Here is a 24,114-nt window from a genome sequence, read left to right as displayed (position 1 = left end):
CTGTGTTTACATACAACCTGCAGAGAGTTTACCATTTCAACTAATATTCCTGCAGCTGTTTGAACAGTTACATATTAATTTGAATCGAAAAATAAACTGCCATTTTTAACTTGCCCTGACTACACAGTCTGTTGTTTTATATAACAATATGCATATTCCATCTAAATAACATAGTTGTAAATAACAGAGGAAACTCATTGTGAACTAAACAGGTTTCTGAACTTTAAATGATTTCAGTATCAATTATATTCAATAAATTAGAATATGTGTCCTGATGAGTCTCATTTGTCGGATTAAAAGGACCTTATTAAAATAATAACCTTTAAGCAGGTGTGAAAAGTAAGTATTAAAAGTATGAAACAAACTTTTCATACTTTTAGTATGTTAGTTATTTTTATAATATTCTGACTCGGTACTGGGATCTTCTCTTATTTGGGAACAAATATCAAAAAAGGCCTTTAGAAGGGATCCAGTTCAGATCTATCGTAATCAGCTCATATTGGTTTGATCCACCAGTTGTTTTTGTGACCTTCAAGAGTTTCAACTGATTCAAAAAGATTTAGAGTAACAATCAGTGAAAGATACTATCAAAAGAGTTACAGAAAACACCAACATCTGGTTACATTTTAACTTCTAACCGTCTATTGTATTCATTAATTATCAAAACCCTTGCTGTGTGACCTGGGTGTATAGTTACAGTCCAACCCTCATGGTTACCCTTATGGGAGGGATGGAAATGTTCTCTTCTTACCAGAGGGCCACTTCATTACAGTTTAATAACATTTGGAGACACTAAAAACATAGTTTTCAAGATATGTATTCATTTTTGTAGTAAATAAATTTGAATAATTCGATGTAGATACGCTTTAAACTTATTTTTAATGTTTTAATTGAAAAATAAATCATGTTTAAAGTTTTTTTTTTGTTAAAGAATCAAAACAAAAATCCAATGTTCAGCCCCTTTTTATGCTGATTGGACGAACAGAACTCTAAAGCCAGAGAGGTGGTCGCTGATTCGTCAGAAATCTTACAAGCTTGTCAGCTGACCAATAGGAGTCGAGCGCGAGCCGAGTATAAAGTACCCAGCGTAAACAAAGGAAGAGCAGTTGACCGACAGCGACCCAGTGAGGGGCCACCGAGAGCTGGATGAGCTTACGCCGACGAACAGGTCCTGACCAGAGGCTGACTGTGGGGGAAAAGCCACTGCGAAGCGAATGAAGAAACACCTGATCTTCCACTTCACATACAGAGGTCTTCTAACGAAAGGAAAAAAGAGTAAAAGAAGAAAATGGAGTATAAATTACGAAAAGCCGAGCCCAAAGACGTGTCCGATATATTACGACTGGTGAAGGTAGGAGATAAACAGACGTTTGAATGTTTTTGAAGGTGAAAAATAAAACTGACGTCGGTTGGTGGAGGATGACGTAGAATGAGGTCAGGTCCCCGAGACTCATAACAGTTCTGACTTCCGGTTCTCCAAATATGGTAATTCTGTCTGTCGCCGAGCTTATGTTCTTACCAGGCTGACCCTGAGTCCCAGCTGTTAACTGCTGACCTGACATAAATAACAAATCCGACTTCATATCACAGCCATGTCTGCAAAATATGAGAACTTTACAATTTAATTTCACTACGTTTTAAATAAAACAGCGGAACATAACGAGCTCTGAGGAGTTTTAAAGGTGCAGACAGACATATGGACATTAATAAACTTACTAGATGTGATTATAGAGGATGTGAGCTGTGGAACTGCAGTTGTGTGGTGAGAAATCCAGAAAGTAAATTCAATAGATGTAGTAACACACCAGAAACCACAAAGGATAAAGAGAGATAAAAGTACTGTTGATAAATGTAGGAAAATAAAACATAAAACTTGTTTTAATGTGGTTAAACGATATCAAAGAATGAGATTTTAGTGTGTTTAAAAACATTGCAGAAATAAAAAATAAATGTAAGGTTATAATATTTGTGATGAAATGTAAAATAATGAACTCTGGTTCGGTTGGAATGTGTATGTGAACGGCAAACAAACCAAAAACAGACGGTGGACTGCAGCGCAGGGCATTCTGGGTAAATGCAACTAAAACAAACATGCTAGGCTAGTGCTAGCAGGAGAAATGACTCGTGATTTTTTACCAAAGATTAAAGAGGAATTCTCCAAATGCTAAAATATGACGCCACTTCATTTTCTGTTAACATTTTGTGAAGAAGTGTCTTCAGAGGTTTTTTTGGTCGTTTCCTTCAGTGGTTCTTGGTGCAGCGCCCCCACAGGCCAGCAGGAGTACATGTTTTTCAACTGTTTGGTTGGTATGACTCATTTTCAGCAGCTGGAAATGCAACAAATGTTGTAGCTTTGTTCCCCAATCAGAGTCTGTCTGACTAGAAGTGTGAGAACTCCCTCAAAGATTTACTGTAAACAAAGAAACCAGTTTAACTAAAATGCTTCTAGTAACAATCATTGAGTCAGTGTGACAAATCTAATCTCTGGTGGTTTAAACCTGATTGTGAAACGCTGCTACCAGTCACTCTGCATTAGCATTCAGTGCTAATATTGCCCAACTAAAACTGTCCTGTCATTTCAGGAACTTGCAAAATATGAAGAGATGGAGAGCCAGGTCACGCTGACGGAAAAGGGTGAGAGTCTCCTTCTCGTTTAGTCTGGATGTTTCACCGCTGCTCTTCTTCATGGTTTGATTAAAACGTTTCTTCCTTCCAGATCTCCTTGAGGATGGGTTTGGTGAAACACCGTTTTACCACTGCATCATTGCTGAAACTCCAGGAGAGAACAGCAGCGACGGTACGAACCAGTGGAGAGAAACCAGTCACACTATACTGGTTTTATGTTCTTGATGAGCTGTTCCAGTTACCCACCACTTGGGTTCATCCGTCAGGCGTCAGCAGCTCTGCTTCCTGTTTACGTCCGGTAGTTATGGCTGCCAGAGAGCAGAGCAGAGCAGGGCTGCAGGTGTTCAGCCTGGGACGTGAAACAATCTGCATTAAAAACTCAGCAGTAACAGCAAAAAAATGAAATGAGAGGCGGGATGTTTCCACATAAAACACAGGAGAAAAGGGTCAAAGGTCAACCACCTCAGAATGAGATAGAAAAACATTTCCACCTGCACAGCGAGCGTATGACCGCTCATCAGGGGACGGGTGGTGTGGAAAACTCATCTAAAATACAGAAATAAAGCCGTGTTTTTCTATCGTCAACAGATCTAATCTAAACCAAACCGTTGTCATGGGAACCAAAAACATAGAGTGGAAAAAGATGAGGGCCACAAATACAGATATATTTTTGTATTTTAATTATAAAAAGCGTTTTCCCCTCAAACTACAAACAAAAAGCAATTTTTTAATAAAACCTGCCAACACGTCCGAAATGTTGACTGAATCCGACTGTTTAGATTTTTCTTGCGTGTTTATTTTCTGTAAGACAAGCAGGAAGTGGATCGCTGTTTCTCTGAAAACGTCATGCTTTTATTCAGCAGTTTACCGACTGGATGCACCAAAATCTGCTGTTGAGTGAAAAAAATATTATTGGATGTTTTTCTGATTTTACATTAAATCATGAAATAAAAGGTTGATAAAGTGAAGATTTCTCTCAGATTATTTTCTTATTGTAGACACAAAATCTTGAGCTGGAAAACAAAGTTTGTGCTTTTTTTTTATTATTGTGGTCAGGGGCCTTAAAAAAATCACGGAGGGCCACAAACAGCCCCCAGGCCACACTTTGGACACCCTCACAAAAACTAAACGGCCCTTTTCTCTGCAGAGCCGAGCGTGGTGGGCTTTGCCATGTACTACTTCACCTATGACCCCTGGGTGGGCAAGCAGCTGTACCTGGAGGAGTTTTATGTGATGGACAAGTGCAGAGGTAAGAAAACCGCCGAGGAGAATCAGTTTCTGTTCCTCTGCTTCCCCAAATAAAACATTTTAAACTTCTTCTCTTTCCGTTCAGGACTCGGTATCGGTTCTGGAATCCTGCGGCACCTCAGTGACGTAAGGAAACATGAAACCAGCTTCTAGTTTCTTTAATCAGCCTCCAGATTGTTCCCAAAATGTCACTGATGATAAATATTTTACACATGGGAGCCAGTGGAGGTAATTAAAATGTTTTTTTTAATCATGCCGTCCAGCTGGCCATGAAGACTCGCTGCACCGGCATGATGTTCGTGGTGGCGGAGAACAACGAGCCGTCGGTCCAGTTCTACAAGCGGCGCGGCGCCGAGGATCTGTCCCAGGAGGAGGGCTGGAGGCTCTTCAGGTTCGACAAGGACAGCCTGGTCAAGATGGCGACTCCGGCCGAGGAGTGACCGCAGAACCGCAACCGAGGAGGAGGAAACCCGAGACCGCGAACCGTCCCGTCGGCTCGGCTTTGCTCTCCGCTCAAACCAGAGCTCGTTCTTACAAGTTCAGCTTCTAAATAGGGAAATTTATCAACGTTGTGATTCTGAGTGTACTTTACTTTATTTGGTCTACAAATATGTTATTCTGTTTAATATTAACCAGCATTTCTGTACTTCTTAGTTTAGAATCAATAAACGAGCAGTGATGACTCAACAAAGTCTCTTTAGTCACCCTGGAAAAACCCACAAAAGTTAAAAAAGAAGAATTTATATCCAGAATAAGATTTAGACAAATAATACTCTTAAAATAATTAATAAAGAAAATACAGGTTCTAATTATTGTGAAAAATTAGAAACAGTAAAACATATTTTTAGAATGTAATAAGTATGTTCATGAAAGAAAGGTGCTAATTAGAAAGTTAGATAGGAATAAAAGTAAATTAGATATAAGGAAACAGTTCAGATCATCTGGGGATGAAGGTTTTAGTATTATTAGTATAAAAACTGGTGTTTTGGGGAGATTCTGATCCAAACTCCAATCTGCAAGGTGAAGGTAATGCATCTAAAACCTGTTTGCCAACCACCATAAAAAAGAAGAAGAAGCCAGTAAGGATCAGGGGGATAAAGAGGAGGAAGGAGAAAATTAAAAATAGAATAAGAACCGGTCAGTATTTTTGAATGGCGCTCTTCTTAAGATGGGGAAACATCTTACTGGTTTATGTAATTGGTGTGAAACTAGAAACGATGGAACATGTTTTTATTAGCTGTAGGAAATAATCACATTATTGAATATGGAAATAGGTTTTAATAGGGAATTGAAATTTGAGAACATGGTTGCTCAGTTAAACAGTAATGAATGAAAAGAGAAGATATTTAGTTTTGTTTTTTTAAATACTGGGCTCTAGGAGGATTTGAGGAATAAATATTAGAATCCACCAGATGGCAGTAGTGCAACAATAACGGGTTCAAGTTGCCTTTAAAATCTAAATACGACCTAAAGTCTGATTATAAAATGCTACTATAAACTGCTAATTTATGGTTTAGCTCAACAAGCTAATATACTTTTAAAACATTGCAGATCTAAAACTTCAACATATATTCAATATAAAAAGCACAAGTGAAGAGTAGCTAAACTTGCTAACACTTTACAATTAGCTTAGCAAGAAATGTTACAAAATATGATCCATGTTTAGGGTAATAATTAAAATCCAAATGATTAAACGTTAAATTAAATAACTGAATAGGAAAAAAAAATTACATCGTTTCATATCGGCTAAATTGTTGTTAGCCGATATGAAGATGCTAACATTAGCATCAGTTTGTTTAACTGGGCTGGTGCTAGTTATGTCCTAATATTTATTTTTACTGACATGCTGTAATTGTGATGTAATCCTCCTTTCATTTAGTGAAGGGCATCTAAAACATGTTTAAAATGACCAAACTACTAAAAACAAGTTTAAAATGAAGTAACTATTCAAATGTTGTCAATAAATACAAAACAAAGGAAATTTAAACACGATAATTATAAATGTTGTAGGTATTTGCACCTTACAAGGATTCTGTACTCACTTTAGTTGAACGCTGAAACCCAAACAAACGTCCAGGTGATGGAACTGAACAGAACCTGAAAACTGGGTTCACTGGACAGATTCTAAAAGGTTTACAAAAACTGAAAAGATCAGAAAACTTGTTCAAAATCACAAAATATGTTTTATTATCATTAAATAACATATTTAATGACATTTATTGAGAACATGTAGCCATGCTTAAACATCTATTTAATAACATTTACGGTGGATAAACGCGCAGAAAGCATCATGATAAGTATTTTAATCAACTAACGTTGGGCTGCACATATAACTCGTTTTCTAATGATTTCATTTCATCCATCCATTTTCTAACACCTGGTCCCTAATGGGGTCAGGAGGAGCTGCTGCCTCTCCAGCTACGTTCCAGGCGAGAGGCGGGGTCACCTGGACAGGTCGCCAGTCTGTCGCCGGGCAACACAGAGACAGACAGGACACACAACCACACACACACACTCACACTTATTTTTTGATTCATAATATAAATGTATTTAGCCGTAAATGTTTAGTAAAACAACAGGAGTGAGACGGCAGTGAGGTGCTGCAGAAAAACAGAGAAGTTGTTTGGTTTGGACAGAACCAGTGAGGAAGCAAAGAGCTGCAGATGATTCCCAGTTATCAGGAAGAGCAGACGCTCCAGGGAACTGAGAGTTGATGTTAGCGTCGGGCTGAAGTCGCGGCGGCGCCGGAGGTTTACGGACGCCGTGTTGCTCAGACCACAGGAGAGAGATAACGATGAAGAGCAGAGGAGGAAGAACCGTTTCCAAGAAGCAAATTTCAACCACAGTGACAGAAACTACTTCCTGGAAAAGGCCGGCGTCCTTCAGAGCGCCGGTTTGGTTCGTGTGATCGGGTTCCTGCGACCTGCAGCTGATCAGCTGTTTCTGCTCTCTGCTTCTTCTGACTTCCCGGGTTTCACCGCCTCAAACACAAACAGCTCAATATTTATTATCATTAAACCGGAAAAATCTTTTTTCACATGTAAAACTATTCTGAAACTAAAGGATTAACAGTGAAACATGTCAGAGTGAGGTTAGGCAGAGGCAACAGAAGTTACGATCATGCTACTTTTCCCAGACTGACCTTTTTCTTGCTAAACGGGGGATCTTTCCACAGAGTTTCCATGGTAACGCGGCCCTGCCGAGTCCAGGTCAGCACCTGGTCTCGACTCAACTGGTGAAAATGGAAAATAAATGACAATAAAATTCAGAATCAAGTAATTTAGCTATGATAATAAATAATCCAGAAAAAAATGTCCATCATTTGTGACCAAACTTTTTCCCTACAAGAACTGAAATGGTCACATTGAAAGGACTAATGGGGAGAAATAGAAAAAGAAAATAATAATATTAATGATAAACAGTGGTGGGCACTGCTAGCTAAAATCTTAGCTGCACTAAACCTGAAGCACTAATAATAAACATTAATTCTGGTAATGCTAAAGAGCTAAATTCCACCATGGTATTTAGTGGAAGCTAATGCTAAAGAGCTAAATTCCACCATGGTGGTATCATCATGTGTCACGAGGAAAATGTGAAAAAACTTCCTAAACAGTCTGAATGTTATTTTTTCATGGATTTGTTTGTTTAGCGCCGCTGGTTGTTTGTTCATTTAAGTCAAAGAAAACTAATAATTTGAATTTACCTGAATAAAGTTTCACATCATCAGCGTAGAAACGCTCAGAATATCAAATCAAACCATCTGGGATTTTTCTGGTTTTCTTCCAGTCGGTCAGAGATTCCTGCATCATTTCCAGGTTCTGTTGAGGCTCCGGTCCAGACGGGTCGGCGTGTTTCTCACACCCAGCTAAAAGGAAACTCTGGGACCAAAACACACCGACCCGCAGTGGAAACTTTATTCACAGCCCCAGTTTCCTCCAGGAAACACAAACTGTTTCTGGAGGAAACGAATCCAGACGGCCTGGAAAGTTTTCACCCAAATTAAACCGAAGCCAGGAAATAAATCAGCTATTAAAAGTTCAATAACATGAAGAGAAACAGAACCGGGCGGCTGCTTCCTGAGGTCATCATCAGAGAAAATATTTTTATCTGCCATTAAAAATCCAGCAGGAAGGTCATGAAACTGGGAACCAGTGAATCTCCTGGAGTTTAGTAAAGAGATGCAGAAATTAAAGAAAAAGTTTAGAAATAATTTGATGTCAAAATGAGGTTTAAAGGTCAAATGGACGCCATCTTTGTTCAGGCTGAAATGATCCCAGAATGCAACATCAGAACAAGAACTGGTCCAAATTAACAGATGGAAAAAATATGGAAGAATGTCTGAAAGTAACCTGAATGTATCAGATACAAATATTAATAAATAATCAATAAAAACGTCATGGCGACCAACAAACTGGAAAAATCCAAATCCTTTAAAAAACACAAACCAGACCAAATGGTCCAAAACCAGTCAGAACCATCCAGAACCAAGCTGACAGACCAATTAACATCCAACCCAGACATGACCCAAACCCGGTTTAATACCAGAGGGTCCAACTGGCTTAAATGGGTCAGAACCAGAACCCGGCCCAGTTCTTTAGCCTTCAGAAAAACCCAAAGTCAGAGGAGGCAAAACAAATTATCTAAAACCTGAAAGCAAATCTGAACCAGAACCAGAACCAGTTCTGGGTCGGCATGCTCACCTTGGCCAGCCCGGCGGCCTGCTGGGGGTAAAACATGGAGGCGCTGAGCGCCATGAGGCCCGCAGGAAACGCCAACCGCTTCAGCCTGGAGCCTGGAGGAGCAAAACATGTCAGACCCACCCGGTCCAGTTCGACCCGACACGGTCCGGTCTGATGTCCGGAACACAGACGGTACCTCTGGCCAGGTAGAGTCCCAGGAAGCCGGAGAAACCGATGGCGGCGGCGCTGGGGTAGAGGTCCGGAGGCGGGTCGCTGAGGAACCGGTACGTTTCTGAGGGAACCAGAACCAGAACCAGGATCACAATCAGAACCAGAACCAGGAACATGACAGAACTGAGGAGCTTTTCAGTACCAGAACCAACAACAACCGGGCCGAAGCAGAGCTTAAAGGTTCATGTTATAAAAGAAATATAAAGATTTCACATATTTTTAAAATTAAATTTCTACTATTATTAATTTGAGTTTTTCTTTTTTTATTATTTATTTGTCTTTTTACATTTATTTTGCATTTCTGAATACAGTTTTAATCTTTTAATTCTTATCTTAGTTCATATTATTTTGTTGTATTTATTTTGTCACAATTTTTTTTATTAAGATTTCATGTATATTTTGTTTATGTTTATTAATTATTGGTTTGAATATGCATCAAATTCTTTTGTTTTGTTTGATTTAAAGTTTATTTATAAATTTTATTTATTTTTGTATTTTATTCTCTTTTTTCTGGATTATTATTTTACTTTTAAATCTTTTAATCAACCTGAATCCCAAATATTAATCTGTAAATTAACACTAATGGAATATTCATCATTTTATTTATTTTAAAAGGTAATAATGACATTTTTATTAAATTCTTTATGTTTTTATATTTTTTTATCACCATTTCAGTTCAAAACAAAGTGGAAAAAGTTAAACTTGTTTCTTCTAAATAAAACTTTGCTTCATGATAAAGTTTCTGCACAAATATCTTATTTTTTAAATATCTTTTTAACGTTAATAAGCCGCTCTGTCAGCTGTTTATAAATATGTCAGAAATAAACAGAAATATTCTGCAGCGTCAGTTTGTGGCAGCCATCTTGTTCTGCTCACCTCTGACGGTCGATAACGATGCGTTCACTGTCGGCTCCGCCGTTCTGTACACCTGCTGGGATACAAACACCAAGACAAAATTTATTTGATTTTAACAACACATTTATTCTTTTATAAATTTACATTATAACATCAGAATTAACTCTAATAATAATTCACATAAACAGTTAAAAACTAACCGTCCATCAAACACAAGTTGTTAAAACAGAGAAAAACTGATTCACTGAAAAAATTAACCATCAAACTGTTATGTCAACTTCTTGATGTCATTAAATAAAAAAATTATTTAATGATAATCAAAAGTATTTAAGGAAAAAAAGAAGCAAAACCAGTAAAAATTTGTAAAGAGGAAAATAGTTTTTCACATCTCTGCTTCTGTTCTCATCTAAACAATTAATTATTGGTTAATTATGTTATAAAAGTGAGTTACACTGAAGACGTTACCAGTCTATATATATTTACAAAAATATCACTAAAACATTTAAATAAACGAATATTTTCTTCTGTCTAAGTGTTAAATGAATTAGTGATTAGTCTGATTTTACCTCAGCTTTCTCCACTTCCAGCTGGACATTTTGCTGCAAAAACAAAACAATAAAAACTTGTTAAATTCTGTATTAAAGGCTAATTATTAAACTAATACAACAGGAAGTGAAACTGCATGATGGGAAAATAACAGCCGAGTTAATCTGGGTTTATGACGACATTCAGATGAACAGAAACAGAAATAAATCAGAAAATGAACTGCTTCCTGCAGGAGACCTGAATGAATCAAAATCAAACGTTTATTGAAGGCCTGTCACCAAAACTAATTATTCTGGACGATAAATTGTTCCAGAAATTACTGCAATAAATGGTAATGCTGTTGGGCGTGCCGTGGTGGCGTAGCGGTTAGCGCGAGGCCTTTAGTCCTCGATGCGGCCGTCGCGGGTTCGACTCCCGGACCCGACGACATTTGCCCCATGTCTTCCCCCCTCTCCTTCCCTGTTTCCTGTCAGCCTGCTGTCATATAAGGGACACTAGAGTCACAAAAAGACCCTGGAGGGGTAAACCCCCCCCCCCAAAAAACGGTAATGCTGTTACTTTTGAAAAACTGTTCAACTAATACAATAATATAAATATAATAATAATATTATATTAATGCAAATATTCCCACTCAAAGCCAAAAAAACATTTGTCACTGAAACTGGAAAACATTTTAAATATACAAACAACCAAAACAGCCTTAATTAAAATGGATGATGAATTCTCAGTAACCAAATAATCAAACACAAATTTCTGTTTCATTCGGATTTTAGGTGATGCACAGAAAGCCGTGAATAAAGGTTTAGTGGAAGGAAAACCACGGCTGTTTCTACCTTCCCTTCTGCTAGCGTGTCGCTTCTCAAGAACAACCTCCCCACAGCATGCTGCTGCCACCACCGTGCCTCACCCACCTGACAGCTGTCGGTGTACGGCGTGGCCCATTTCCTCATCGACGCCACGCTCTGCTCCAGCTGGCCCGCCTCCTGCTCCAGCGGCGCCGCCGTCGACTCGGGTCTGGTGTACAGAGACGGCAACTGGAGCAACCAACAAAAACAGACTATGTTTAGATTTATGGTTTCCTTGGTAACTAATGTCTGATTTAAACAACTATCTAGTTGTTTAGTGTTTGTAGAACAAATCTGAGTTGAAAAAAACTCAAAACAACCCAAACCCAGTTGCTGATGACGTCACCTCGTCGATGCTCAGAGCGGCCTGGGAGTTCTTCTTCTTCCCCTCGTTGGCAGCCAGAACCGAGCCGCTCATCAGGGCCGTTAACCCGGGAGCCGCGGCGAACAGCGACGCCTGGCGGAAAAACAGCGGCACGACAGCAACACGCAGAGATGAGTCCGAGCAACCCAAACAGTTTTTATTTAAGAAAAAATACATAAAACCATTCAAACATAAAACACAACGACGAGAATAAGAGAGAAGTTAAAATGTCAAACGCTCGTTTTTTTATATTGGCCTGTTTGGACCGAAGAGTTAGCGAAAGTAGCTAGCAACATGCTAAAGACCGACACGGACAAAACCTACGCATAGCTTCATTAAACCCGCAAATAACAATACAAAACTGCGAAATACAGATTATTGATACGGATTACAGCTGGAAAACATGTAGAATAATGTTGAGCATAGTTACCAGTCTGAGAGAAGTCATTCTCATTCAGATGACATTCGCTTTACTACGGCAAGCCGCAGGAGGAGAACTCTGCGCATGCGCGTTGATGGAAACTAGAATCGACTGAGAAAACAAGGCTTTTTCTCATTTATGTGTTAAATTAGTTTACTGTGAACTGTAAATAAAATGCTTAATGAGTTCTTAGTTGTATTTATTAACATTTTTTCATTTTAAATTGAAAATCTACTGAAACTAATCTGGCATCTTTTTAAAAATCAAACTGAACCCCAAAAATGATTCAGTAAATCAACACTAATGGAAAATTCATCATTTTATTCCTTTGAAACAGAAAAAAAATCTAATTCTGCCATCACCTGCTGGCCCTTTAAAAACTTTGATTTGATTTACGTTTGTTATTTTCAAAATTTATTCTGTTAAAAATAATTTATAAATAAAAATAAAAGTAATTCTTGATGTAACTCATATCCAGATTTATTCAAAGATGTGCTGTAAATGCTGACGGCTGTAAGCAGGAAGGATCTCCTGTAGCAGTCAGTGTTACAACAGCTCTGAAAAAACCTCTGACTTAAGACACTAACTGCAATTTATACAGCAGGAAAATGTGATCCAAATCTGATTTTTTTTTCATGCCATTCTGAAAGGCAAATTTCTGACCTTTCACCCTAAAACATTTTGTCCCTACAATAAATTAAATTCCTGGATCCTTCTTGGACATAACAGCAGTAGGTTTCAGTATTTACAGCCTCCATTTTACATGTTCCTCCATGACAGAAACGTAAACAAACCAAGAATTGAAGGAACAAATCAAGTTAATTTGTTTCAAAGTTTTTAATCTGTAGTTTATATCTGGAGAATATCTAGTTTTTATTTCACACAAGAATTAAAATTATTCAAACATTTTTAAAAAAATTTAATAATATACTATTTTATATATTTCGTAAATTATATATTTTATTTTTTAATATAAAATGTTACATATTTAAAAAAGACAAAATGAAAAATACATTAAAAAATATTTTTAACCAAATATTTATTTTATTTTTAAAAAGTTATTTTCTTTTTCTATTAAAATAAAATATTTAGATAAATAAAATAAAATATTTTTCATTAATATATAATCAAATGTTTTTATTAAATATCTAATAAAAATTTAAACATCAGTTTTTAATAAAAATATATTTACTGTATATATATACGCCTATATAAGTTGTAATTAATGAATGGATAATTTTTTTTCTAGTTGCCACAGCTAGTAAAAAAAAAAAGTTAAAAGAAAAGTTATTTGTTTTGTATTTTTTTATATAAAAATAGAAATTAACTGCATTGATGGATTATGAACAGCTACAGATATTCCAATAAGATGCTAGAAGTTTCTTGATTATGTGCAAATTTGTCCACAATGAATTTAATGAAAAAAAGTTTGTTTTTTGAAATAAATTATAAACAAATGACAGGAAAACCAAATAAAAACTCAGCAGCAGCTGGAGGTTGACCAGTATGAACATTTATTTCTGGAAAGGTTACAAATCGTTTCCAAAGAGTTTCTACTCAGAGTAAGATATGTTATTCAGATTTTTCTCTCTTTTCCCCGTACAGTCGTTTAAGCAATGAAAGTTTATTTTTTAGCGTCCTCTGATCTGTTTTCCTACGGACAGATGGGAAAATGGCGGACTAAAGGATGCTGCGTGTTCCTCAGGTGGGGACGGCTGAACTTTATTGGTTACAAGTTTCTTCTTCAAACAGCAACGTTGGAGCGGAGCGGCGATTAACGGCGACCCGGAGGAAATGTAAAGGGATGACGCAATAATAAATGCTCCAGAATGACCATTTGAAATGAATGTTTGCCTTCGAGTTCCTGATATATTTATAATTCACATCAAGACAGACTTCAGGAAGTAAATCTGTTCTGACTTTACTGATTCATCAATAACAGAAAAATAAATAAAACGGAGAAACTTACATGCTGCTGCAGGGTGGAGATGAAAAACGACAGAAACACTGAAGAACCGGGCTGTGAATGAAATTCTGATCATAAAAACATTCCTAATACTGTTACTGCATAGCTCAGTGAAAAGCACTACCTCATAAATTAAATAAATACGCAGCAGAAAGACGTGACGGCATCATTATTTGCTCTAGCCCTTTTCACAGTTAGCTCAAATACAACAAAATAAAACAGGCTGGTCGTCAGCTCAGCTACGTGGCCTGGAGGATGAAATGTGCGAGCTTTAATCTAAGACAACGGCGGGATTAGATCTGCCAGAAAACAATTAAATTATCTGTCTGAAATGAAAACAGTCTGTTTTTTGTTGAAACGAAGGCTGGTAATCATTTAGCCGAGGTAAATTACCAATGGACCTCAAACAAGAACATCTCAGAATAACAGCTGAAATATCTGGCAAAGAAATTTAAAAATCCTCTAACTGAACTACAAACATTTTTTCTTCTTCTTCGTCTATTTTGGCACAAAAAAACAACATATTTGACCAAATGAGTGAGCAGCTGTGTCCAAAATGCAAAGAACAAGAATGGAAGAAGATAAAGTAAATTAAGGAGGGAGCTAATATCAAGCTAGCTAGTTTTAGCTAGCCAATGCTAAAGCTAAGTGATTTCACCGTAATCCAAGTTGGTTTTCTGTAAATAACAGTTTAAATTTGATTATAATAAATAATTCTACACCTAAAGTGGAGTAACAACAGTTTATTATTTTTGAATGTTTATACGATTAAACTGTTAAACATTTTATATTTATTAACTTGTAATTTATCAACATGGAAAAAAAACAAACCAATTGGATATTTGAAGGTTTCAGGCTGAATCAAGTGAAAGCTAGCAGCTAACATAGCTAGTTCAAGCTAACGCTAACTTTAACATGATATGCTAACATTATCCAAAACTGTAAATGAGATTCCATTAGGTAAAAAGAAGCATTGTTTTGCTATGTCACATAATTACATAAGAAAGCAGAATATTTATTAATGATGAAGTTTGAATGTTTCTGTTCATTTTAATTACTTTTCCTGTGATAAAATACTGTGATTTAACTACACTAATTTTACCAATGTTTTTGTAAATAATGAAAACACAACATTCTATTTTGAGAAAAAAACTGCGATGGAATAAAATTTGTTGGCCAAATAAAGTTAACTGTGGCTCACCTAAACTAGAGCCGAGTCTATTTGGTGTAAATATGTTATATATTTATTTTTTAAGTCATCCTACATAATTACATATTAATAAATAAGTTAATATTTGTATACCAAATGAAGTGAATGCTAACTGTTAGCTGTTGCTAATTACACCTAGGTTAGCTATAGTTAGCATTAGCTGAAGGTAGGTTTATCTGCTCATGTTTGGTCTTCTATAACTTATACACTGAATGAAAATATTATTTTCATTCTGTCACACATAGCAAAGCAGTTAAAGCAGTTTATGGTGGAAACACATTTTAAAGCTAACTTTACAAATTTTTTCCTTTTTTTTTTTTTTGCAATTTTGTGATTCAATTGAATACTATTTTCAAATTTATTGTATACATTTTTAAGTGGTTATTAAACTAAAAACTAACCTAGACAGTTTAAAGCTAGCTGCTAAGATAGCTGTAGCAACATCATGACCTGAAGCTAACTTTAGCACTTTGGATCCCTGTTTATTTCAAATAACTGAAGATATTGAGGTTAAACTTACCTGGAATTATTTTTTCAGTTAGTTTATTTTGTTACATAAGAAGTCAAGTAAAATTTTTAGTTTTTTTGTCAAATCAAACTAAATCTAGCTATGAAGTTAGCTGGAGCTAGCGTAACCAAAGCTAATTTTACCGCCAATTTTGTGCCGATATCTATAACTTACATTTAATACAATATTATAAATACTGGTGCCAGTTTGGATATTTTAAGCACATTTTGGTTTTCAGTATTTAATTTTGCATATTTTAATAAAGCAAATGCAAAACAAATAAAGCAACTAAGACCAGCTGATGTTTTTGGCAGACAGCAGATTATAAAACTTTTAACGTAGAAGTTTTGTTACTATGGAAACGTTTTAACACGCAAATAAATTCAGGTCAGCTCCTGAATTTATTTCCAAGCTTCTGTATGTTTCAACACATGATCAATATTTAAGTAGCTGCAGTAATACATGGATGATAATCTCTACTAATTACTGCTGTCACAGATTCCATCCCCAGATTAAAATGTTTTTATTCCCATCAACAATCAGGTGGAAAATAAACGTCCAAATGTTCTTGAATGAGGTCCAGATTTGTTGAAATGCCCCCAAAAAGCCCTGATTTGGGTCAAACCGGGTCAGTTTCTCTCCTCCAGAGCAGGAAACTATTTACACTCACATTGAGAACCGATAAAGTGCAGGAATGTAAACGAAACCAAACGGCAGCAGCGCAGCTCCTAAATCTAACGCCGCGGTTTCCTCTCGGTGCGGCGGCGGGGAGCAGAGGGACGCGGCGTGGGATGAACGTGTTTGCGGCTCGGTGGGAAACTGGGACTGAAAACTGGAACGCACTGGAAGCCAAACCGGAACCAGACGAGTCCGAAACCACCGAGTTCATCTACGCTACCGAGTATAGTGTCATGTTGAATATCTGATTTGTTTAGTTGGGTTTAAAGTATTTCAGCTAAGCTATGCGTCAAAGGTGTTCAGGAGAAACCAGAACCAGAACCAGAACCGGGCTCTGATGCTTCCAGTGCGTTTCTGGTCGCTCCAGTTCAAACGTAAGTGAATGAAACCTTTTTGTTTTCTGACATCATTTTTTCCTTTAATTTTCTGAGAAAGGGTAACTGTGAAAACGCCCGAGCCGCCCGGCGCCTCACCTGTCGGTAAGCGCAGGTCGTCGGGTCGACCCGCCCGGAGACGCCTGGTTCCCGCGCGGCGGCGCCAGGCGGACAGTCCGTCGGTACAAAACGTGAAGCGGACCTCAGCTGCAGCGCCGGACGTGCTCCAGCACGTACTCTGGGAAGTGCAGGCTGCACACCTGCAGGCCGTCCAGTTTGCAAGGCATCCTGGGATACTCGTCCTCCTTCCACTTGTTCTCGTCCGGGTCAAAGGTGAGGATGGAGTCACTGTAGTGGCCGTTGTAGCACAGGCCGCCCAGCACCATGATCTGCCGGTCCAGCACCGCCACGCCGTGGCCGCTGCGGCCGATGGGCATGGAGGCCAGGATGGTCCACTCGTCCGTTTCCGGGTCGTACACCTCGGTGGACGGGCAGCCCTGCGACTCGAAAGAGGCCCGCAGGATCACGCACACGCCGCCGAACACGTACAGCTTCCCGTTGTGGGAGATCATCTTGTGGAAGCAGCGAGCGTAGTTCATTTTGGACTTGTTCTCCCAGCAGCTGGCGTGGGTTCCGGGCAGCAGCGGGCCACGGGCCGAGCGCGTCCTGTGGGAGTCCGACCCGCCCGACCCGCCTCCGCTGCCGCTGGCCTCCCGGCCCGGGTCGAACACACACACCTGCTTGGAGGTGGAGGAGGACGTGATGCCGCCAGTGATGTAGAGCTTCCCGTTCAGGACGGTTCCCTCGTGGCCGTACTTGTTGACGGGATACGGATCCACGAACTCCCAGCGGTCCTCCGTGATGTCATAGCGCTCTGTGGAGTAGAAGGTCTCGTCTCGGGTTCGGCCCGCCACGGCGTAGATGAACTTCCCGATGACTCCCACCGCGAACTCTGACCTACAAAGTCAGCAAAACAAACAATCAATAATTTACCAGAACTAAACCAGCTAGTGGTTCTGTTAGCTACTGATTATTCTGATGATTAATCGTCTATTCTATTGATTATTGATTATTCCGACAACATTTTCAAAGGCAAATGCAGATGGTATATATTTGGCTTCGTTACTGCTCTGAGTCTGTTCTTTCAGAAAATGGCCTTTTCGCGAATCTTTATGCTCCAGTTAACGATTAATCGATTACTAAATAGGTTGACGATTATTCCAACAAATTGATTAACTCCTATTAATCCGATTAATCGTTACGGAACTAATTAAATTTACAAAATAAAGTTCCTCAGATTGGATGGAGAACCTAAGCTAAGGCCGAATTGTTTGCTTTCAGAGCAAAGGTCAAAGTTCATAGAAAGGCGCTCTGAGCGGTCTGACCTGGGAACCGACATGTCCGCCATGCGCAGCCACGAGTTCTGCCGCGGGTCGTAGCGATAAACCTTGGAGGAGGCGTGAAACTCGCCGTCGGGCCCCAGCTCCTCTCCGCCCAGCAGGAAGGCAAAGTTGTTGACGATGGCCAAGCAGTCGGGTCGGAGCGGCACCTGAGGGCCCTCCAGCTCCCACCACACCTGAGACACAGCGCAGGCAGCGGTTAGCGCCACCAAGCTGACAGGAGGACACACTGCTGGGTCCAACAAAGTCTTTAAAAATAAAACTAACATGAATCCAACACTGAACAAACTGATAAAAGGAGGAAAAAATAAGAAATTAATACATTCAGTGAGCAAAAATCTGTTATGTAAAATCCTCTGAATTTATGGAAAATAAGATTTTTATGGCAGCGACATTAATAGGTCATCACTTTTGGGTTCAAACTTAATAAAACTGTATTAATTTTAGTGAATGCACAATAATAAAGCATGTTTATGTATCACTAAGCCTAGTTTATTGTAAAACACTCCAGACAGAATAAAGGATAGAAGAGTACAAACAAAATGAACAAATTATCGAACCAACCATGGAGCAAATGGCCTGACAATAAACAGAACAAACAAAACTGAGGTTCAGACCTCATCATTATTCAATGAGGTATGAACATTGAATAATCAATAGATACTTTGGTGAAAGTCCCAAACAGACGGCGGTGCGTTACCTTTGGCCGCTGCAACAGCAGGATCTTGCTGTTCACCATGCTGTGGCCGATCATCCCCCTGAACACGGCGGTCTGCGGCCGGACGGAGCGAATGCGGTTGGAACGCGTCTCCAACAGCGGCTGCTGGTTGACGTCGTGGAAATATCCGAGCGCCTGGTCAACTTCCTGCCTCAGCTGCCTGGAGTACCGGTAGAACTCCGACGTTTTCACCTGAGGAGACAGGAACCTCAGCATGGACGCCTCCGATGAGCCCCCGCTGCGCTGCGCGGCGCGTCGCTCACCTTCTCAAAGATGTCCGCCGGCGTCATGAGACAGAAGCGGATGGACTGCACGATGGTGTCGGTGTGCCTCCAGCGCCGCCGGTCGTGTCTCAGCCACGCCTGGACGGCTTCGTACAGCTCGATCTCCGGGTAGCGGCTCAGAGCGTCGCTGTTCAGGTAGGCCTGCGCCAAAAACGCAACCAGGAGAAAAAACATCAGAGAAAGAAAAACGATTCCCAGACATGAACCCAAACAGCATCGAGCTCCAGAACCCGTCTGCAAACCCAGACACAAATACAAAACATACAAAGAAACAGCATAAATAAAAAACACTTTTTAGATTAAAACAATTTATGGGATTTAAGTTTTTTTTCGTATTATTTTTGCATAATAAAAATTTTCTCATCTAATTTTCTGGCGCCCCACAGCGCCCCCTGGCGGCGCCAATGTTAAAACGCACTGCAATACACAATCCTAGGAATCATGAATTCATTTATTAAAATGCTCAAAAATGTATTCAAATATCAACATTTTAAATAATTTTTTATATTTTTTTATTTAAAAAAGCCAGGCTGCTAAGCTAACCAAAAGTCATTTAAATCAGGGAATTTAATGCATCATAATCCTATTTTTGATGGAATCTGATACAGAATGAACCTATTAATTTTTTGTTTGACTCCCTTTTCCTCTCATCAGTCTCATAATTTAAACAAAATGAATAGAAAAAATTCTTTCTGATTCAAATTGTCACCATAAAAATCCATCTCTATACTCTGTGATGCCGACAGATTCACTCCGTCTTGCAGAAAGTTTTATAAGCTAAAAACTGTTTATATGTTACAGTCGCCCCAAATCAATAATTCAGATCCCGAACGCGGATCGGTGTGAACATTTAAGATCTTCTGTCGGACCTGGAGTCTCTCCAGACTGAGGTAGGACAGGAAGTCGGCTCGGCTCATCAGAGGGACGAAGTTGTCGAGGAGAAAGTTGTCGAGTTGCTCCTGGACGCCCTCCACGCCGACGCTGAAGTCCTCCAGGAGGCGCATGACCTCGGCGCAGTTCTCCAGGCAGATCTTAGCCAGCAGGAAGGAGCAGCAGAACTCCACCGCCTCCGTCAGCTGGACGTACATGGCCGCCTGCAGCGACACAAACACGTTTTTAAGCTCAGAGTTAAAGTTTCAGCTTCAGGAGTCGCCGGAGAGGCAGGGATACCTGCAGGATCTCCTGCACGGTGGGCATGCTGAGCTCCAGAGAGCCGTAGTACATGAAGCGCAGGATGTGGCCGAAGCCGGCGGCCGTCAGCCCCTTCATGTGGATCTTATCCTGGTCCCGCTCCCGCATGTCGGCCGTGAACATAACCCGGAAGTAGTCGCTCTGCGTGGCCAGCAGCGCCTTGTGGGCCTGTGGGCGGAGCCAGCACACCTTAGTTACCGTCCTAGCAACACCGGATCAGCAGCTACAGCTGGCAGAGACTGATTATTCTGACAATTAATCAATTATTCAATGGTTGATTATTCTATCAACTATAACAATCAATTTCCTTGACCAGGAATAAACTATACTGACAATTAACTGCTCTGATGATCAATCAATTATTTACAATTAATCGATTGTTCTGTCAATTATTATGATGATTAAATGACTGATTAATCAATGCTTCTGATGATTGATTATTCTACAACATATTTACAGACAGTCTGGGTTTTTCTTAAACTTCAATGCAACATTTACATACTTTTGTACCGTTTAGTCTGAATTACTGCTCTGACTGTGTTGTTCTTTCAGCAAATTGCATGTTTTACAGTTTATATAGTCTAGTTAACTTTTAATTGATTACTAAAATATTTGATAATTATTTCAGTTATCGATTAATCACTATACCAGATGTCAAAATTAACATTTGATTTCAAGAACAAATCTGTTTTAAGGATAAAATTCACTTTTCTTTTCAATAATACCTGAATCTGGACCCGTCTCATTTTGTTTATGGTAATTAAAGCTAACTGTGCTAATTGCTGCTTAAAATATCAACTTTCTGATCATTTTTATCTTAGTTTTTAAACATTTTCCTGCTTTACAGCCAATTCTCTATTACACACACAGTGTGACATCACCCCTGCTGCTAATATCAACAATAAATGAGCAGGAAGTTCACAAAGAGTGGAAAATGTTGTGAGATGCAGCTGGTGCAGAGAAATCTCTAATATTTATCTGAATTGATCCAGTCGGTTGGATTGATGAGCATTTTGATGAGCGCTACCTGGAAGTGGTGCTCCTCTATCAGCAGCGTGACGTCCAGCAGCAGACGCTCCTCATACAGAGCACGGAAACCCGACGACACGCTCCCATCATGCACCTGGGACAGGTACACCTCCACATCTCCCCCCGACATAACACACCTGAGGAGAACGGAGGAACAGAGGAGTCAGAAAACAAACATGGAGTCAGGCTAGTTAGTGTGAGCGCTGCATCAGGCAGAGGCGGGAAAACGTAGTGAAAGGAAGAGCTTCAGCAAACACACGGAAACACACACAAACACACACTCACCTCTGATTGGCCACAGGCATGTCAGAGGGGGCTGTCCGAGCCAATCAGAGGACAGTGCCCCTTGTGTCCAGTAGATGCTAACAAACTCCCTTTAGTGAGCGCCAATCACCTGAACAACAGAGCCAGAACAGGTTAAAGGTCACTGGGTCACAGAGCGGCTGAACACGTCAAGTTTAACATCAAGAAATAGAAAAAGAAAGAAGGTGAAACTGGGCTCACAGTAGAAAGCGTCACCTTAAAACTGGACCAGTTTGTTTCATCCATACATGTTTATTGTTTCATTAATAATTGAAATAAAAACAGATTCTTGGCTGTCAGCTGCTGGTCAAAGAGCGACACGCGATGCAACAAACTGAGCTCAGAAATGTCAACAACTAGTCAGTTAATAAAGGTTTAATTCAAACTATGTTGGAGCGTTTGTGTCGGCCATGTTGGTCATGTCAGGACCTCAGGCAACCAGCAGCCTGTGGGAGAGAAGCAACCTGCCTGCAGCACATGTTGCAGAATTAGCAACTGAGCTCAGCAGGTGGCGCTGTGGAGTCAACAGGAAACCCGACAGTCTTAGAAACTAAACTATGTCTTTGTTTTCTCACTTTTAAGTTTTTCATGTTAAAATAAGCCAAACCTTCTACATCCATTTTCTCTACTTATGCAATAGAATATCAGTTTAATGTGGTTTCCATGACAACTGAAATCACAAAAATTAACTTCAAGTGCTTTAAAAAAAATGTCATTATTACTTTGGAAACAGGTTTTTGTTCACATCCCAAAACAAAGAAAATGACAGAAAATCAGAGAGATGGTAGAGAGGATGAGCTGTTTGGGTTCAAAGGGTGTGTGTGTGTGTGTGTGTGTGTGTGTGTGTGTGTGTGTGTGTGTGTGTGTGTGTGTGTGTGTGTGGAGCAGGGTCGTACCTTTTGGAGCCCGGCCGAACGATCGCAGGCTGTGACGGCTGAGCGCTAAGAGGCCGCTCGCATTTCCTGTGTTTATGTTTCCCCGGTTCTGACAGAAAGGGACAGAAACAGGAAGTCAGGATGCATTCACTTACAAACAACCAAAATCTGTGTTGATCTTTATCGTTTGTTTCTAATACAAGGAATGTTTAACTTTGCGTTTGTCTTGAGCGAGAGTAAGGACAAACCAATTGTTGCCATTAAATCTGTGCATTTCTTTGTTCATATTCCTCATAGAAAATATTCTTGGTTCAGAGTTTCTGTCTCTGAAACTGACACATTGCTGCTAAAAAAGAAAATCAGTTTTCTTCTTTCCTGTAGAAAATGTTCTTGTCTGAGTACTCATGTCTTTAACAATATTATCTAAATGGAGCTTAATTTGTGTACTCCTCGGTTTCCTATAGAAAGTACTCCTGACTCAATCATGTTGTATTCCACAGTGTTTTTGTCTTTTTTAGTGGAGCTGCTACTGTTATTGATTAACTTTGTCTACTCTGGGCTGGTTTCTGAAAGGTTTTCATTCCTTTAGAAAGTACTCCTGGCTCAGAAACCAGGCTAACACCTGACCCACAGTGGGTCCTGGATGTTGGGGGGAAGGCTAACACCTGATCCACAGTGGGTCCTGGATGTTGGGGGCCAGACTAACACCTGACGCTGGATGCTTGGGTTAGCCTACAGGATGACGGACCGGAGCTACATATCCAGCCCGGCTCAGGGTTACAGACACCCGGGTGTTTTCATTCCTCCAGCGAGCTGCAGCTTTGCTTCATGCCGAGACTAGAGCTCCAAAACAAAGACTCCACACAGCGGGTCACCTCGACTCTCACAGCCGCCGACAGAGGCTCGTTTTTAGCATTTTGTTTTGGAGAAAGACGGTTTAAAGTGCCAGTCTGAGGCTCAGTCCTGATCGCGGGGGACGGGCTTTAGCTTAGCGGCTAAGATCCAGCCGTCTCACCTCGGCGGTGCGAATCCCCACAACCCCTCTTCGACCAGGCAGCTCTGGCTCCGTCGGACATGAAGTTGGGGGTTCAGCTCCGGGATCAGGAGAGAGGCGGGCAGCGGTGAACTGCCGGATCCCGACGGTAATCCATCTGCCGGACGAAAGGACCCCCCGACACGGCTCTGAATTAGACCGCTCCAGAACCACGGCAGCCCACAGGATTTACGGACTCCATCTTCTGCACCGGCGTCATTTCCCTTCTGGGCGGAACTGAAGGGCGGCGAGCGGAGCGCCGAAGATCGTGTGTGTAAGAAGATGCATCACTACAAATGGAGAGGAAAAACTATTCCCGACCCACTCAGTAAGTTAGAATAGCATTAAAACGTGTATTAATTTCAGTAAGTGAAACACTTTATGTAGATTAGTTATTTACAGACTGATGTTTTCAAGAGTTGCTTTCTGTTATTTAGGATATTCTTTGCTTACAGTCAATGAAAACATGATATTCAAGATCAGAATATTACATCAAATCAATAACAAACAAAATATTTAATTTAAGACGGAAATGTTGACTTAATGAAGAATATATGTAATATCTTCATAAAGGTTGTTATTTTAACCTGACAAAGGAACATAATTGATACAATATAAATATGATAGATAGATAGATAGATAGATAGATAGATAGATAGATAGATAGATAGATAGATAGATAGATAAAAACAATCCATCGTATTAATTTTAAAGACATATGTTGCCTCTGT

The 24,114-nt window shown here is 39.7% G+C and overlaps 4 protein-coding genes across 40 annotated transcripts in view; 2 read left to right on the top strand and 2 right to left on the bottom strand.

The window, feature by feature from the left end:
- LOC114136418 (NACHT, LRR and PYD domains-containing protein 3-like) overlaps positions 1-24,114 on the top strand; it is a 476,176-nt gene that overhangs the window by 46,411 nt on the left and 405,651 nt on the right. The window lies entirely within an intron of this gene.
- LOC114136474 (diamine acetyltransferase 1-like) lies at positions 1,088-4,560 on the top strand. The gene is made up of 6 exons (XM_028004489.1): positions 1,088-1,351; positions 2,583-2,634; positions 2,717-2,797; positions 3,773-3,874; positions 3,959-3,999; positions 4,137-4,560. Exons 1-6 carry the CDS (start codon positions 1,289-1,291, stop codon positions 4,311-4,313), a joined length of 516 nt encoding a protein of 171 aa, XP_027860290.1. The 5' UTR covers positions 1,088-1,288; the 3' UTR covers positions 4,314-4,560.
- On the bottom strand, positions 6,037-11,943 carry LOC114136468 (MICOS complex subunit MIC26). 2 transcript variants are annotated; one of them, XM_028004483.1, is made up of 9 exons: positions 11,824-11,943; positions 11,376-11,486; positions 11,096-11,218; positions 10,205-10,237; positions 9,660-9,711; positions 8,749-8,844; positions 8,574-8,665; positions 7,016-7,105; positions 6,037-6,854 (listed from the first exon to the last, which is right to left on the bottom strand). In XM_028004483.1, the coding sequence occupies exons 1-9, from the start codon at positions 11,845-11,847 to the stop codon at positions 6,807-6,809; spliced, it is 669 nt and encodes a 222-aa protein (XP_027860284.1). In that variant the 5' UTR covers positions 11,848-11,943; the 3' UTR covers positions 6,037-6,806. The 2 variants fall into 2 exon arrangements, with proteins under 2 accessions (XP_027860284.1, XP_027860283.1); XM_028004482.1 differs by having other exon boundaries at positions 9,660-9,714; positions 11,824-11,942.
- klhl15 (kelch-like family member 15) lies at positions 13,306-23,676 on the bottom strand. Of its 2 annotated transcripts, XM_028004423.1 has the most exons (10): positions 23,366-23,412; positions 22,372-22,459; positions 21,458-21,566; positions 21,171-21,309; positions 20,123-20,311; positions 19,822-20,046; positions 18,932-19,093; positions 18,651-18,860; positions 17,936-18,126; positions 13,306-17,507 (listed from the first exon to the last, which is right to left on the bottom strand). In XM_028004423.1, exons 3-10 carry the CDS (start codon positions 21,475-21,477, stop codon positions 16,754-16,756), a joined length of 1,890 nt encoding a protein of 629 aa, XP_027860224.1. In that variant the 5' UTR covers positions 21,478-21,566; positions 22,372-22,459; positions 23,366-23,412; the 3' UTR covers positions 13,306-16,753. The 2 variants fall into 2 exon arrangements, with proteins under 2 accessions (XP_027860224.1, XP_027860223.1); XM_028004422.1 differs by lacking the exon at positions 21,458-21,566 and having other exon boundaries at positions 23,366-23,676.

Source organism: Xiphophorus couchianus, chromosome 21 (genome assembly GCF_001444195.1).
Source record: "Xiphophorus couchianus chromosome 21, X_couchianus-1.0, whole genome shotgun sequence".
NCBI classification, from domain to species: Eukaryota; Metazoa; Chordata; class Actinopteri; order Cyprinodontiformes; family Poeciliidae; genus Xiphophorus; species Xiphophorus couchianus.
The sequence above is the reverse complement of the archived record's forward strand: the minus strand, read 5'-3'. Positions and strand labels throughout refer to the sequence as shown.

Coding starts and splice junctions, on each gene's coding strand:
- LOC114136474 (XM_028004489.1), top strand. CDS start 1,289: ATGGAGTATAAATTACGAAAAGCCGAGCCCAAAGACGTGTCCGATATA. Junction 1,352..2,582: donor ATATATTACGACTGGTGAAG/GTAGGAGATAAA, acceptor CTGTCATTTCAG/GAACTTGCAAAATATGAAGA. Junction 4,000..4,136: donor TCCTGCGGCACCTCAGTGAC/GTAAGGAAACAT, acceptor CATGCCGTCCAG/CTGGCCATGAAGACTCGCTG.
- klhl15 (XM_028004422.1), bottom strand. CDS start 23,426: ATGTCCGACGGAGCCAGAGCTGCCTGGTCGAAGAGGGGTTGTGGGGAT. Junction 22,460..23,365: donor TGGGGATTCGCACCGCCGAG/GTGAGACGGCTG, acceptor CCTTTCTGTCAG/AACCGGGGAAACATAAACAC. Junction 20,047..20,122: donor CCGTGCAGGAGATCCTGCAG/GTATCCCTGCCT, acceptor GTGTCGCTGCAG/GCGGCCATGTACGTCCAGCT.
- LOC114136468 (XM_028004482.1), bottom strand. CDS start 11,847: ATGAGAATGACTTCTCTCAGACTG. Junction 7,106..8,573: donor AGGCCGCCGGGCTGGCCAAG/GTGAGCATGCCG, acceptor CATTTTCACCAG/TTGAGTCGAGACCAGGTGCT. Junction 6,855..7,015: donor CCCCGTTTAGCAAGAAAAAG/GTCAGTCTGGGA, acceptor TTTGTGTTTGAG/GCGGTGAAACCCGGGAAGTC.